This window comes from Bidens hawaiensis, unplaced genomic scaffold (genome assembly GCF_021521415.1).
Source record: "Bidens hawaiensis isolate Kalapana, Puna unplaced genomic scaffold, B.hawaiensis_p1.1 tig00419374_1, whole genome shotgun sequence".
Taxonomy (NCBI): Eukaryota; Viridiplantae; Streptophyta; class Magnoliopsida; order Asterales; family Asteraceae; genus Bidens; species Bidens hawaiensis.
In genome coordinates, this window is record NW_027504839.1 from 796,675 (window position 1) to 812,052 (window position 15,378).

Below are 15,378 nucleotides of genomic sequence, written 5' to 3' on the forward strand. Positions count from 1 at the left end.
CCACATCTGCAGTCATCTATAGTAGAAGAGGTAGACCAAATCTTTGCAGTCTGTAAGAAGAATACTATTTGGTTTTAACATTTGCATATTGCTAAAATAAACTAAAATTTTAAGGAAAATTGTATTTTAATAATCCAAACTATTGAGCGTTGCCTAATATCAATCCCAACTATCAATCTGACTAGTGGAATCCCATCTTTCAGTTTTTTTACCAATAACGATCCCAACCTAACAAATTGTTAACTCTATTAGTTAATGATGACGTGGCGTGTGATGTGGCAAACCGTTTTTTTTAATTGTACATGTTTATTTATCATTTTTAAAATCAAATATATATACCTATTTTATAGTAGATTACTAAATCTTTTGTCACGTATTTACTCTAAACTAATTTATTATTAATTTTTATTTTTTAAACATAAAGCATATGGAAAAAACAACCATCTTTAAACATCATCTTCATCGTTATTGCCACGAATCGTCGGTCACCATCAACATAGTCTAGTCCCCAGCTATACAACCCAATCTTGCCAGCCACACCCACAAATCTTCGGTGAGAGGGGAAGATTACAACCATTTTTCTCTCTCTTTTCGTCTGCCACCAACACCAAACTAACCACCATAATTTCAGGTTTTCACGCGAGTATAATGACCACAACACTTGCTGATTCCGAATCCTGGTCTCGTTGCCCTTCGCTTTCCAGACACTCGATTCCGACACCCGATCTAGGGTTTTACGGAGGTGGTGGTTTAGTGGTGGGGGGGGGGGGCTATGGAGTGGACACCAAACGGCAGAACCTCCGGTGACTTTGAATTCTCGGCGACATGCCACTGCTGCACCAGACGACGACCCCTTCTACTACACTGTCACACCTAAACAAAATATAAGTAAATTTAGTTATGATGTTAAAATATAAAAAATTAAAGAAGAAGCTAATACATTTTTGACAATGTGTTTGGATTTCTAACACATATTTGATTATGTGTTTTGAGGCATAACACATCGTGGACCATGTGTTATCTAACTCATTGCGTGACTACCTAACATATCGTCGGTAATGCGTTAAAAAAGAGACAAATAAGAAAAAACGATTTTGAAAGAATAAATTTGGAACCTCCCATCATTAAAGGGCTATATTGTGAATTTTTTCTAAAATCGTTGGGTCAAAATTTTATACTGTTTTTCTAGTTTAAAATATAAACATTTCAAAGTGGTTTTTCTCATCAAAAATTAGTTATTGTTTAACATATATTTATACTTTTATAAAACAGCCAATTAATTAATTAATTACCAAATATTTAGTTTCCGTAACTGCTGTAACATGTAGTCATGTTTTTGTCGCCTGGCATAAAGATAAATTTCCTAAAGTTTTACAAGAATCTGCGTGAACTTGTATTATCTTTGTATTAATATTTAAAGAAACACAATAATAATAATAATAATAATAATAATAATAAAAAGGTTATTATTTAAATTTACACTAACAAACAATATACCGTAATAAAAACCCTTTCTTCATCCATATCACACCAAACATCTTTCACACATCCACACACACACACAAAGACACTCTCTTTCTACTCCACCCACCCCCTTTTTCTTCTTCTTCTTCGTGAGAGAGAAAGCGCCGGAAATGAAGTTCCTTTATCTCATCTTGCTCTTACAACTCATGACCGCCAAATCCGGCCACTTGCCGGAATATAAAGCACTTCTGTCCATCAAATCCAAAATCTCCGACGACCCACAGTCTTCTCTCTCTTCCTGGGACATTACCACCACACACTGCTCCTGGGCAGGAGTCACCTGCGATGCACGCCGTCATGTCGTCGCTCTCGACATCTCCGCCCGGAACCTCACCGGAACTCTCTCTTCCGACGTCGGTCACCTCCGCAACCTCCTTAATCTCACCATCGCTGCCAACAACATAGCCGGTCCGATTCCGCCGGAGATCTCGTACATTTCCGGTCTAAGGGTTTTGAATCTGTCCAATAATATTTTCAACGAAACCTTTCCGCCGGAGCTTGCTAGCCTCAAGAATCTTCAAGTCCTGGACCTGTATAACAACAACATGACCGGAGACCTTCCCGCCGCCGTCTCCGAAATGACCGGGCTCCGGCATTTGCACCTCGGCGGGAACTATTTCTCCGGAGTTATTCCGCCGGAGTACGGCCGCCTTCCGGCCCTGGAATACTTAGCTGTCTCCGGCAACGAGCTCACCGGGGCTATCCCGCCGGAACTCGGAAACATAACCAGCCTTCAACAAATCTACCTCGGGTATTACAACACTTACACAAGCGGTATTCCGCCGGAAATCGGTAACTTATCTAACCTCCGCCGAATCGATGCCGCCAACTGCGGCCTCACCGGTAAAGTCCCGCCTGAAATCGGAAAACTTCAAAACCTTGACACCTTGTTCCTTCAGGTAGTTAGATACGGTGTATTTAATCGTTATTATATATTTTATTTTATTATTCAGTTACGTAATTAATAATATTACCTGTAACATTTAATTTAATAAATAATAATGATTAGTTGCATTGTGTCTTGTATTCTAATTCAGGTTAACTCGCTCACTGGATCTCTAACTAATGAGCTCGTAGGCTTAAAGAGTCTGCTATCAATGGACCTGTCTAACAACATCTTCACAGGCGAGATACCAGACTCGTTCAGGAACCTCAAGAACCTCACTTTACTGAACCTGTTCCGTAACAAGCTTCACGGGTCGATACCGGATTTCATCGGTGAGTTACCGAAGCTAGAGGTGTTGCAGCTGTGGGAAAACAACTTCACAGGCAGCATTCCACAAACTCTCGGCCAAAACGGAAACCTGCACTTTCTGGATCTGTCTTCCAACAAACTCACCGGCTCGCTTCCGCCTAATCTCTGCAATGGTAATAAGCTCCAAACCATTATCACTTTAGGCAACTTCTTATTCGGTCCGATACCTGAGTCTCTTGGCGAATGTAAGTCGCTGAATCGGATGCGAATGGGCGAGAACTTCCTCAATGGTTCGATTCCCAAGGGGCTTTTCAGTTTACCGCATCTCTCACAGGTCGAGCTGCAAAACAACTTCCTCTCAGGCGAGCTCCCCGTGACCGATTCGGTTTCGGTCAATCTTGGTCAGCTCAGTTTGTCTAACAACCGGTTAACCGGTCCGTTGCCTGCTACCATAAGCAAGTTTTCGGGCGTGCAGAAGCTTTTACTCGATGGAAACATGTTCTCGGGCAGCATTCCTGGCGAAATCGGAAAGCTTCAGCAGCTGTCTAAAATCGATTTCAGTCACAACAACTTATCTGGCAAGATCACGCCGGAGATCAGCCAGTGTAAGCTTCTGACATACATGGATCTCAGCCGGAACCAGCTCTCGGGCGAGATCCCTACCGCTATAACCGACATGCACATCTTGAACTACTTGAATCTTTCGCGTAACGATTTGGTAGGCAACATTCCGGCATCGATAGCGTCAATGCAAAGCTTAACATCGGTTGACTTCTCTTACAACAACCTTTCGGGTCTAGTCCCGGGCACCGGGCAGTTCAGTTACTTTAACTACACATCCTTTTTGGGCAACTCTGGTCTTTGCGGACCTTACTTAGGACCGTGTAAAGACGGAGTCGCAAACGGGACCCACCAACCACATTCGAAAGGACTCTCGGCTTCCGTGAAGCTCCTCCTTGTTATTGGCCTCCTGTTATGCTCAATCGCGTTTGCCGTCGCAGCGATAATTAAAGCACGGTCGATAAAGAACGCAAACAAAGCGCGTGCGTGGAAGCTAACTGCGTTCCAGCGGTTGGACTTCACGTGCGACGACGTGCTAGATAGTTTAAAAGAAGATAATATTATCGGAAAGGGCGGGGCCGGAATAGTGTACAAAGGTGTGATGCCAAATAATGAGACTGTGGCGGTTAAACGGCTCCCAGCTATGAGCCGTGGCTCGAATCATGACCACGGGTTCAATGCCGAGATTCAAACGTTGGGACGGATTAGACATAGGCATATTGTGAGATTGTTAGGGTTTTGTTCAAACCATGAGACTAATTTGTTGGTTTATGAGTATATGCCTAATGGAAGTTTAGGTGAAATGCTTCATGGGAAGAAAGGAGGGCATTTGCATTGGGATACGCGTTATAAGATCGCGGTTGAAGCCGCGAAGGGGCTTTGTTACTTGCACCATGATTGCTCACCTTTGATTCTGCACCGCGATGTTAAATCAAACAACATACTTTTGGACTTTGACTTTGAAGCTCACGTTGCAGATTTCGGACTTGCTAAGTTTTTGCAGGATTCCGGTGCTTCCGAATGCATGTCTGCCATTGCTGGCTCTTATGGCTACATAGCTCCAGGTATGAATGAATGAATTGTAGATTATGAAAGACTGAAACTGAATTGCCTTACAATTTATAGACGTTACTAGGAAACCTTAATAAACCCAATCTGATATACATTCCGATACAATTATCATTCTTACATTTCTAATCTAGTATGCATTTGATTACGATTATTATTCTTGCATTTATCTTATTATTGGTTTAATTAAGTGTCTTAACATTTGAAACTTCTGAATGCCATTGCAGAATATGCTTATACACTAAAGGTGGATGAAAAGAGTGATGTTTATAGTTTTGGAGTGGTATTGCTGGAGCTAGTAACGGGGAGGAAGCCAGTTGGAGAATTTGGGGACGGGGTGGACATCGTGCAATGGGTTAGAAAGATGACAGATGGACTCAAGGAAGGTGTTGTTCATATCCTAGATCCTAGGTTGTCAACAGTCCCCATTCATGAAGTGATGCACTTGTTCTATGTCGGGATGTTATGTGTTGAAGAACAGGCGGTTGAGCGTCCGACTATGAGAGAGGTTGTTCAGATGTTAACCGAGCTTCCAAAGACGCCAAGTTCTGCAGCCGCTGGTGCTGCCAGTGTTGAGATTCCTCCACAGTCGCACTCCATGGAATCTCCTGTGAGTGGTGGGAAAGATGAGCAAGAGCAAAACAATGCACATGATCTTTTAAGCATCTGAAAGTAATAGCAAGAGTGGTTGTTTTGAAACTTGGATGAATTGGTTATTTGGGGTTATGTTTTTAAGGTTCTTTTTTAGTTTTTTAAGGTTGAAGTGTCTTTAACTATTAAGGTTGTTTTGGTATGTAATATGTGAATGGTAAGCTTGGTTTGTTGGGAGATTTAAGGCTATGGTAACTGTTCTGTTTATGGTTTTCTTTCTATGGAATTATGGAACATGCAAATGGCATGGTAGAACAACTCTGTTCTTGTACATATGGTGTTTTTAATTTTATTTAATTTGTTATAACAACTTTAATTTTTGTTATATTTATTTGTTTTAGAATTAACTGTTAAAACAAGTGTTTTAATTTTGTCAATGAGCTAATGGTGAAGTGGTAAGAGATACTTGGTGTTCCATGTAATCCATGTTCAATTTCTGCCCCCGAACATGGGAGGCTAGGCGGGTATGTGGTTTTTCAATAGTTATATTCGTGAACTGAACATGTATTATCTCATCGCAGGGTTGTACCTTTGGTCAAAGTGTTCACCGGAGAAAGAAAATTGTCCGCGTTTTACTAAGGTCGCCTTCAATGAATGCATCCAAAAATTGTTTAGTTGGATGGTTGGTATTGGTTGACCTTCTTTGACTCTTAATGGTAAGCGAACACTTCCAGAGTAACTCGAGACTGGATATTAAAATTCAAATTGGTCAACTTTAAACAATTTAAAGTTGAGATTAAGCATAGTTTCGAGCTCATTTAATAGAAACGGAACTTGAAATGAATTGAACTTAAATACAGTTCACCGGTGAACAACCCTGCGATGAGATAATACATGTTCAGTTCACGAATATAGCTATTGAAAAACCACATACCCGCCTAGCCTCCCATGTTCGGGGGCAGGAATTGAACATGGATTACATGGAACACCAAGTATCTCTTACAACTTCACCACTAGCTCATTGACAAAATTAAAACACTTGTTTTAACAGTTAATTCTAAAACAAATAAATAAAACAAAAATTTAAGTTGTTATAACAAATTATTGTTATAACAATAATACATGTTCAGTTCACGAAACATGGAACTTGCGATGAGATAATACATGTTCAGTTCACGAATATAGTTCTCCGGTGAACACTTTGACCAAAGGTACAACCCTGCGATGAGATAATACATGTTCAGTTCACGAATATAGCTATTGAAAAACCATATACCCGCCTAGCCTCCCATGTTCGGGGGCAGGAATTGAACATGGATTACATGGAACACCAAGTATCTCTTACCACTTCACCACTAGCTCATTGACAAAATTAAAACACTTGTTTTAACAGTTAATTCTGAAACAAATAAATAAAACAAAAATTAAAGTTGTTATAACAATAATACATGTTCAGTTCACGAAACACGGAACTTTCGATGAGATAATACATGTTCAGTTCACGAATATAGTTCACCGGTGAACACTTTGACCAAAGGTACAACCCTGCGATGAGATAATACATGTTCAGTTCACGAATATAGCTATTGAAAAACCACATACCCGCCTAGCCTCCCATGTTCGGGGGCAGGAATTGAACATGGATTACATGGAACACCAAGTATCTCTTACCACTTCACCACTAGCTCATTGACAAAATTAAAACACTTGTTTTAACAGTTAATTCTAAAACAAATAAATAAAACAAAAATTTAAGTTGTTATAACAAATTATTGTTATAACAATAATACATGTTCAGTTCACGAAACACGGAACTTGCGATGAGATAATACATGTTCAGTTCACGAATATAGCTATTGTTAAAAATATAGTTCCAAGTTCAATTCATTTCAAGCTCATGGTGAAGAGAAGGAAGAGAGATAGACCTAAATTGACACTGAATTAGCAGACTAGCTGGCACAATTTGTAAGGAGGGGTGAGGGTGGCTTATTGTGATGGTATTTCCATCACTTTGATCAGCCAATGGCATGGTGTCATCTTACCCCAACCAAATCCATCACTAGTGATGGAATTTAGTGTGGGGGGGGGGGGGGGGGTGATTGTGTAGTGTGATGGTTTTTTTAAAGTAAATAAAAAATTAAACAATGTTAAATAAATATTGCATTTAAATAAAATATACATTACAAAGATAAATAAATTAAAAAAAAAGCCTACAAAAAATATAAAAAGTTACATTAAACAATCTACTCCTCGTTCGAATCTGGAAATTATAAACCTAAAGAACTAGTTCAACTAGATCATATCTCAACCGATGGTAAATATTTTCATCCTGCAAGTCTAATTGCACATTTTCAGGAACGGGAACTTGAGTAGGAAGATCCGGCACCCAATCTGGAGAAATTACACACCCGTCTTCTTTTATTAGCATATTGTGCAATATGATGCACACATATACTATGCTATAGATCATGGGTTTTTTCATTGCACGAACTGGCCGACTAAGTATGCACCATCTACCCTTTAAGACACCAAAAGCTCTCTCGACATCTTTTCTTGCCGATTCTAACAACTTCTTGAACGCCTTTTCCTTAACCTCGACAGGATATGAAAAAGGCTTTCACAAAAACAAACCATGCCAGGTATATACCATCGAAAAGATAGTACTCACGTCTGTAATGTCTCCCTTTGACAAAATACGGACAGAAGGGTGTGGTACCATCTGTTACGCTTTGAAACAACGGTGATGTGTATAGAACACTAATGTCGTTGTTTGAGCCAGGAACACCAAAATAAGAAAGCCAAATCCATAAATCATTTGACGCAACCACTTCAAGTACGATGGTCGGTCGTTCGATATCACCCCTAACATATGCCCCTCGCAACTCCTGTGGACAATTCCTCCATTCGATATGTCTACAATCGATGCTACCGAGCATCCCTGGAAAATGCCATCTAGCCTCATGCGCGGCGTAAAGACGTGTAATGTCGTGTCTTGTTGGTTTTCATAGAAACTCTTTGCCATACAATTTAATAGTCGCGTTACAAAAGAATTGCAGACATTCACGTGAGGTTCTCTGAGACATTTATAAGTATTCATCGAATTGGTCGGGTGGGTTACCTGTCGCTAATTGACGAATAACGGATGTGAATTTTTGAAGTGGCGTAAAACTTCGTTTGCCCCTCGCGTCGTAAGATTCTTGAAACCATTCTTCGCTTGTTTCGACGTCGGCTACAATCTTTAAATATATTTCGGCAAACGAAACCGATTCCTAAACGTATCATGCTTCGACGTTGGCCTTCTTTTCTGCTTCATTTGTCTTGGTCATGATTTGGATCAACATTTCTTCAATTTTGGAGTAGCTCGGATTTTGATGGCTACTGTAACTTTGTTCTTGGAATTGAGGCTGGAAGGATTGGTTCATTGGTCCCTTTTCGAATCCGGGTAAGGTTTGAGTATTACCTCCTTCCTTCCAACTGAAATTTGGGTGGTTTCTCCATCCTGGTTTGTAATTTTTACTGAAGGCGTTGTTTTGACGGGCGATGAAGTCAACTTCTTCCATGGCCATAATGACTTGTTTGCAGTCAATTTTCTTATGATTTCCTTCATAGGTGTCACAGGTGATCTTAGTTTTTGATAGTTCGGCATGAAGTTGCTCGAATTATTTAGAGAGTGCTTCAAGCTGTGCGGTGATAAAAGTGTTGGAATCGATGTGGTGCATTCCTTTATGTGTTGGTGTAGATCTTGGTAGGTTATAAGCGAAACTAGTCTTTGTTGCATTTTCCATGATTTCAAATACTTCGTTAGGTGATTTGGATCCCAGGTCTCCACCGGCGACTTGGTCGATGGCCTATTTGTTTTGACTGGATTGTGCGTCAAACAAAGTTTGTACTTGCAACCACACGCTCAGTCCATGATGTGGGCATCTTCTTAGAAGACTTTTGTATCTCTCCCATTCTGCGTGTAACGATTCATCATCATCGGTCCAGAATCTAGCAATGTTGGCTCGGTATTTGGCAGTTTTATCATACGGAAATTATTTGAGGAGAAACTGTTCAACAATCTGGTCCTAGTTGGTGATGGAACCAGAAGGAAGAGTATCTATCCGTTCTGAAGCTTGACCTCTTAGAGAGAAAGGAAAGAGTTTGAGTTTGATCTGATCTTCTGAACAGTTTTGAATTTTAAAGGATCCGCAGATTCGTAAGAATCGAGATATGTGAGAAAGAGGGTTTTCGTCGAGGAGACCATGAAATTGAATTGAATTTTCCACCATATGAATGGTGCTTGATTTGATTTCGAAATGTTCGGTGATATCGGGTGGAGCCACTCCATTGCCGTAGCCTTAGTGAGTTGGCTTGGCATATTGGCTCATGTTTGGTTCATTGTTTTGTGCTTCCATCATTTCTTCAGTTTGATTTTCTCTTGATGTGGTGGCGTCTACTGATGTACATAGAAATATACATCTTTTCGGCATCAAATAATCTCTAAAAACTGCAATTTCTATCTAATAACATAGCATAAAAGGCTACTTATCATAATAAAACATAATTTCATGTGAAACCAAGCCCCAAATGAAGAAACAAGCAAAAGGACGTAGAAAAACACAAGAAAACAAAGAAACACGCCCCCATGCCTCAAGAAACACGCCCCCATGCTTCTAACACAAGAAAAGACAAAATATGGAAGCAAAAGCACGGGCCCCTGCTCATCATGCACGGGGCCGTGGACGAGAATACAGAAAAGACAAAGAAGAATTGAGCACATGTCACTAAAAAATACGGGGCCGTGCCCACCAACCACGGGGCCGTTGCCACCTCACAGAAAAGACAAAACAAATCTGGCACATGTCATAAAAATGCACGGGGGCGTGCTCATCAAGCACGGGGCCGTGCCTCACTATCCAGATTGCCTATAAATAGTGGCTCATGTTGCACTCATTTGGTGTGCCTTGAAAAGAGTTCCCTCCGGTTTTCATTTATAAAAACACACACTAACACTCACTTTGAAGATCTAGTGAAAGTTTGAAGGTTTGGATGTCATCACCATCCATCATCATCATCATCATCATCATCATCATCATCATCATCATCAACCATCATTACCATCATTAAGAAGAAAGCTTCAACTACATTTGGTTAGATTGTTCCAAGTTTAATCATGTATTTGTTATTATCAATCATCTTAATGTTTATCATCATGCTCATTATGAGCTAAACTCCTTTTACCATCTAAAATCTATGAAGAAGCTTTGTTTTACTTGATAATTAATCAAGACATGTGATGTAGTCTAGTAAAGTACATGGTTATATTACAATTATCTTTTGATGAGAAATGTTTCACCATCTTAAATCACTAATTCAAAGTTGTTGGTTGTCAATTTCATTGGCAATCGTTCATGATCGATTCATGTTCTTGAAAGATAGAAATACTTTGATACATTATCGAAACATGGATCCTTATATTGTACTTAGAAATGATGAGATATAAGTTATGATGTATTTTTCTAAACCTTGGTAATCCGAAAATGGCTTTGCTTAGGATATCAAATTAGTTAAAGAAATCATATGTTAACGGAATGTGTAATTATAACCTACATAAATCAACCAAGGGGAGGTTGTGTGATGAACTACAACCACCCGAAGTTGTTAGAATTGGTATTTGAGAAATCGAAGTCAATCATAATCTTTCTACTTTACGAAATTACTTGCCAACTTAAATTGACATCATTGAGATGGTATGACATTAGGAAAGGGTGGACTTTAAAATGCGCATACTATCTCCTTAGTGCCAAAGATGCTCACTTAAAGGTTTAAGGAGCTATCTATCATATATTGCTATGGCAAGTTAATCACATGTCTAAATATTAATTATCAATGTTAAAATGGAGTGGATTCTTGATCTTAGATGGTAACCTTTGCATAATTGAACAACTCGTTTAGAATTTCTTGTCTTGGTCACCTATATATTATATATAAGTATTTATATTTTATAAAAAGTTCAAAAATTAACCCCAAAATGATTAAAACCTCCGATTGAATTAAAACAACGATTTATTATTAGAAACATTTGTGTCCACGGATCGATACTTGGTTCTTACCAATACTATTCTACATATACGATAGGTACACTTGCCTATTTTGTGTGTAGAAATCACTTTTATATTTTATACCACACGATCTTGTGCAAAAGCAACTCATTCCATCCTTTTATATTTTATACCACACGCACGCACCACATCATATACTAACTCTTCTTTGATTGTTTCAGCGGTTTTTGTAGTCCGTTTATGTGTTCATCGACGAAAAATTCATTCCGGTTCAGAAATTGGAGAAACAAGCTCAGGTCCGAATGTAGAGTACATACATGGGATTCAATCAAACTTAAACTATTTAAAACTAAAGGTTAGTTAAAGTTAAGCTAAAAGTTAGGATATGCTATTTTAAAACTAAACTAAGGTATAAGTTAACTAAGCTAATGCAAAGGTTAGGCTGGTCTTAAAAAAAAGAAAATCTAATCTAATAGTTAGTAAAAAGAAAATAAAATAAAAGTTAAAAGTTTATACAATTATAAACAATGATTAAATTAAAACTTGGATCGTTCTTAGAAACGTACCGTGTCCCCGGAAACGGCGCCAAAAACTTGATGTTGTTTGTGCTAGTGCGGTAAAATATAAAGGAGATGAATCAGTAGACGCCACCACATCAGGAGAAAATCAAATCAAAGAAATGATGGCGGCCCAGAACAATGAGCCGAACATGAGCCAGTATGCCAAGCCATCTCTCGAAGGCTACGACAATGGAGTGGCTCCACCCGAAATTACCGAAAATTTCGAAATCAAATCTAGGACCATTCATATGGTGGAAAATTCAGTTCAATTTCCTGGTCTCCTCGACGAAGACCCTCTTTCTCACATATCTCGATTCCTACGAATCTGCGGAACCTTTAAAATCCAAAACTGTTCAGAAGATCAAATCAAACTCAAACTCTTTCCTTTCTTTCTTAAGGGCCAAGACCTAGATTGGATAGAATCTCTTTCTTCTGGTTCCATCACCACTTGGGACCAGATGGTTGAACAGTTTCTCCTCAAATAATTTCCGCCCGATAAAACTGCCAAATACCGAGCCAGCATTACCGGATTCCGGACCGATGATGATGAATTGTTACACACAGCATGGGAAAGATGCAAAAGTCTTCTAAGAAAATGCCCACACCATGGACTGAGCGTATGGTTACAAGTTCAAACTTTCTTTGACGCACAATCCAGTCAAAACAAACTGGCCATCGACCAAATCGCTGGTGGAGACCTGGGGTTCAAATCACCTAACGAAGCATTTGAAGTCCTGGAGAAGTCCGCAAAGAAGAGTTTTGCTTACAACCCACCAAGATCTACACCTACCCATAAAGGAATACACCACGTCGATTCCAAGACTCTTGTCATAGCACAGCTTAAAGCTCTTTCCAAAAAATTCGAACAACTTCAAGCCAAACTATCAAAAACCAGACTCACCTGTGACACCTGTGGAGGAAATCATAAGACGAGTGACTGTAAACAAGTCATCATGGCCATGGAAGAAGTCGATTTCATCGCTCGACAGAACAACGCTTTCAGCAATAACTACAATCCAGGATGGAGAAACCACCCGAATTTCAGCTGGAAAGACGGAAGTAACACTCAACCTTTACCCGGATTCGAAAAAAGACCGATGAATCAACCCTTCCAACCTAAACCTCAATTTCAAGATCAAAGTTCCAGTAGCCATCAAAACCCAAGCTACTCTAAGATCGAAGAAATGTTAATCCAACTGATGACCAAAACAAATGAAGCAAAAAAGAAAGCCGAATCAAGAGCTGTTGATATTAGCGGGGTATTATTAAAACATGAAGCCGATCTCAAAAGTCAACAAGCATCACTTCAGAACCTAGAAACCCAAATTGGACAAATTGCCCGACAATTATCCGAAAGACCACCTGGCACTCTTCCAAGTAACACAATCACCAACCCGAATGCAACAGCTAACGCCGTTACACTCAGGGGCGGTACAACCACTGTTGTCTCACCAGCTTCAGAACCAGTTATGGAGAAAAAGTCTCCTGATGAAACACAGGAAAGGCTGACCCCAACAAGCATAGTACAGCCTAAGGAGCCAGTCCGAACCTATGTTCCTCCTATTCCATACCCTGGAAGACTGAAGCAGGAGCGATTGGAAGTCCAGTATGGGAAGTTTCTAGAACTCTTTAAACAACTCCATATCAACATCCCTTTCGTCGAGGCTATTGCTCAGATGCCAAAATATGCCAAGTTTCTCAAAGAAGTGCTGACAAACAAAAGGAAGCTGGAGGAGCTCTCGCATGTCACCCTAAGTGAAGAATGTTCAGCTGTCCTCCAAAGCAAGCTACCGACAAAGATGACCGATCCAGGGAGTTTTACTATCCCTTGTCTCATAGGAAATTTATCTGTTAGCAATGCCCTAGCTGACCTAGGAGCTAGTATTAATTTAATGCCTTATGCCGGTTTTTGCAAAACTAGGGATAGGAGAACCAAAGCCCACCCGCATGAGCATTCAGTTAGCTGACCGATCCGTTAAATATCCTCGGGGAATTGTTGAAAACATGCTTGTCAAAATTGACAAGTTTGTTTTCCCAGTAGATTTCGTAATTCTAGACATGGAGGAAGACAAAAGTGTACCTCTAATTTTTGGAAGACCATTTTTAGCCACCGCAAAGGCTATCATTGATGTTTGCACCGGTAAACTCACTCTCAGGGTCAATGACGAGGCAATCACTTTTGATATAGGAAAATCTATGCAATATCCGCAACATCACGATGACACCTTATATTGTGTTGACATCATAGACTCCATCGTAAGTTGCTATATGCGAGATTCCTCCATCAATACTCCTTTAGAAACACAAGTCTTAGACAAAACACTCAACAAGCCTATTTTAGAAAACGAAAATTTCAACAATAACTACCACGAAGAGCCAGAAATGATATACGAAATCATTGAAAACAATGAAAAATCAAAACCATCAATCGAAGAACCACCAGCCTTAGAATTAAAAGAACTACCAAAACATCTCGAATACGCCTTTCTAGAAAAAGATTCTCAACTCCCAATAATTATTTCATCTCACCTTTCTAAAGAAGAGAAAGACGAACTTCTTAAGGTTCTTAAAAACCATAAGAAGGCTATCGCATGGAAGATCATGGATATCAAGGGCATCGGTCCTTCTTTCTGTACTCACAAAATCTTCATGGAGGAGGAATACAAACCCGTGGTCCAACATCAAAGACGTCTTAACCCCAACATGCAAGATGTGGTGAAGAAGGAAGTAATCAAACTGCTTGATGCCGGATTAATCTACCCAATCTCATATTCACCTTGGGTTAGTCTAGTTCAAGTAGTACCCAAGAAGGGAGGAATGACGGTCGTAATGAACGAGAAGGACGAATTAATACCAATGAGAACCATCACAGGTTGGCGAGTTTGCGTTGACTACCGGAAGCTTAACGATGCCACAAGAAAAGATCATTTTCCACTTCCTTTCATAGACCAAATGCTCGAACGATTATCTGGAAAAATGTTCTACTGTTTTCTTGATGGAGTTTCCGTATACTTTCAGATTCCCATTGCTCCTGATGATCAGGATAAAACTACTTTTACATGTCCATACGGAACCTTCGCCTACCGAAGAATGCCATTTGGATTAGCCACCTTCCAACGTTTCATGGTGGCCATCTTTCATGAAATGATCGAAAACTCTATGGAAGTTTTCATGGACGACTTCTCAGTCTTTGGAGACTCCTTCGATCATTGTCTGAAAAACCTAGACAAAATGTTAGCTAGGTGTGAAGAAGTAAATCTAGTGCTCAACTGGGAAAAATGCCACTTTATGGTAAAGGAAGGCATTGTTCTCGGTCACAAGATTTCTCAGGACGGACTAGAAGTTGATAGGGCAAAAATAGAAACCATATCCAAACTTCCTCCGCCAACTTCAGTCAAAGCCATTAAAAGTTTTCTAGGTCACGCAGGTTTCTACCGCCGCTTCATAAAAGACTTCTCAAAAATCTCAAGACCTATGACAAAACTTCTGGAAAAAGACGCACCATTCGTCTTCTCTGAGGAATGTATTGAATCATTCAATACACTAAAGGAAAAACTTGTCAACGCACCAATCATGACCACACCCGATTGGACCCTTCCATTCGAAATCATGTGCGATGCAAGTGAATTTGCAGTTGGAGCCGTACTCGGACAACGAAAAGAAAAGCACTTTCACCCAATTTACTATGCCAGTAAAACTCTTAACGATGCATAAGAAAATTACACCACAACAGAAAAAGAGTTACTAGCAGTAGTATTTGCCTTTGAAAAATTTAGATCATACTTAGTTCTTTCCAAGAACATAGTTTACACCGATCATGCCGCAATACGTTACC

The 15,378-nt window shown here is 39.7% G+C and overlaps 1 protein-coding gene across 1 annotated transcript; it reads left to right on the forward strand.

The window, feature by feature from the left end:
* The first annotated feature begins 1,548 nt into the window (after positions 1-1,548).
* Positions 1,549-5,212, forward strand: LOC143608456 (uncharacterized). The gene is made up of 3 exons (XM_077083492.1): positions 1,549-2,423; positions 2,562-4,344; positions 4,576-5,212. The coding sequence occupies exons 1-3, from the start codon at positions 1,635-1,637 to the stop codon at positions 5,016-5,018; spliced, it is 3,015 nt and encodes a 1,004-aa protein (XP_076939607.1). The 5' UTR covers positions 1,549-1,634; the 3' UTR covers positions 5,019-5,212.
* Positions 5,213-15,378: the final 10,166 nt, after the last annotated feature.

What these genes read in the sequence shown, in the direction of transcription:
- LOC143608456 (XM_077083492.1), top strand. Translation starts at nt 1,635, where the DNA reads ATGAAGTTCCTTTATCTCATCTTGCTCTTACAACTCATGACCGCCAAA. An exon ending in TTGACACCTTGTTCCTTCAG is followed by an intron (nt 2,424 to 2,561) that starts GTAGTTAGATAC and finishes ATTCTAATTCAG; the next exon opens with GTTAACTCGCTCACTGGATC. An exon ending in TTATGGCTACATAGCTCCAG is followed by an intron (nt 4,345 to 4,575) that starts GTATGAATGAAT and finishes ATGCCATTGCAG; the next exon opens with AATATGCTTATACACTAAAG.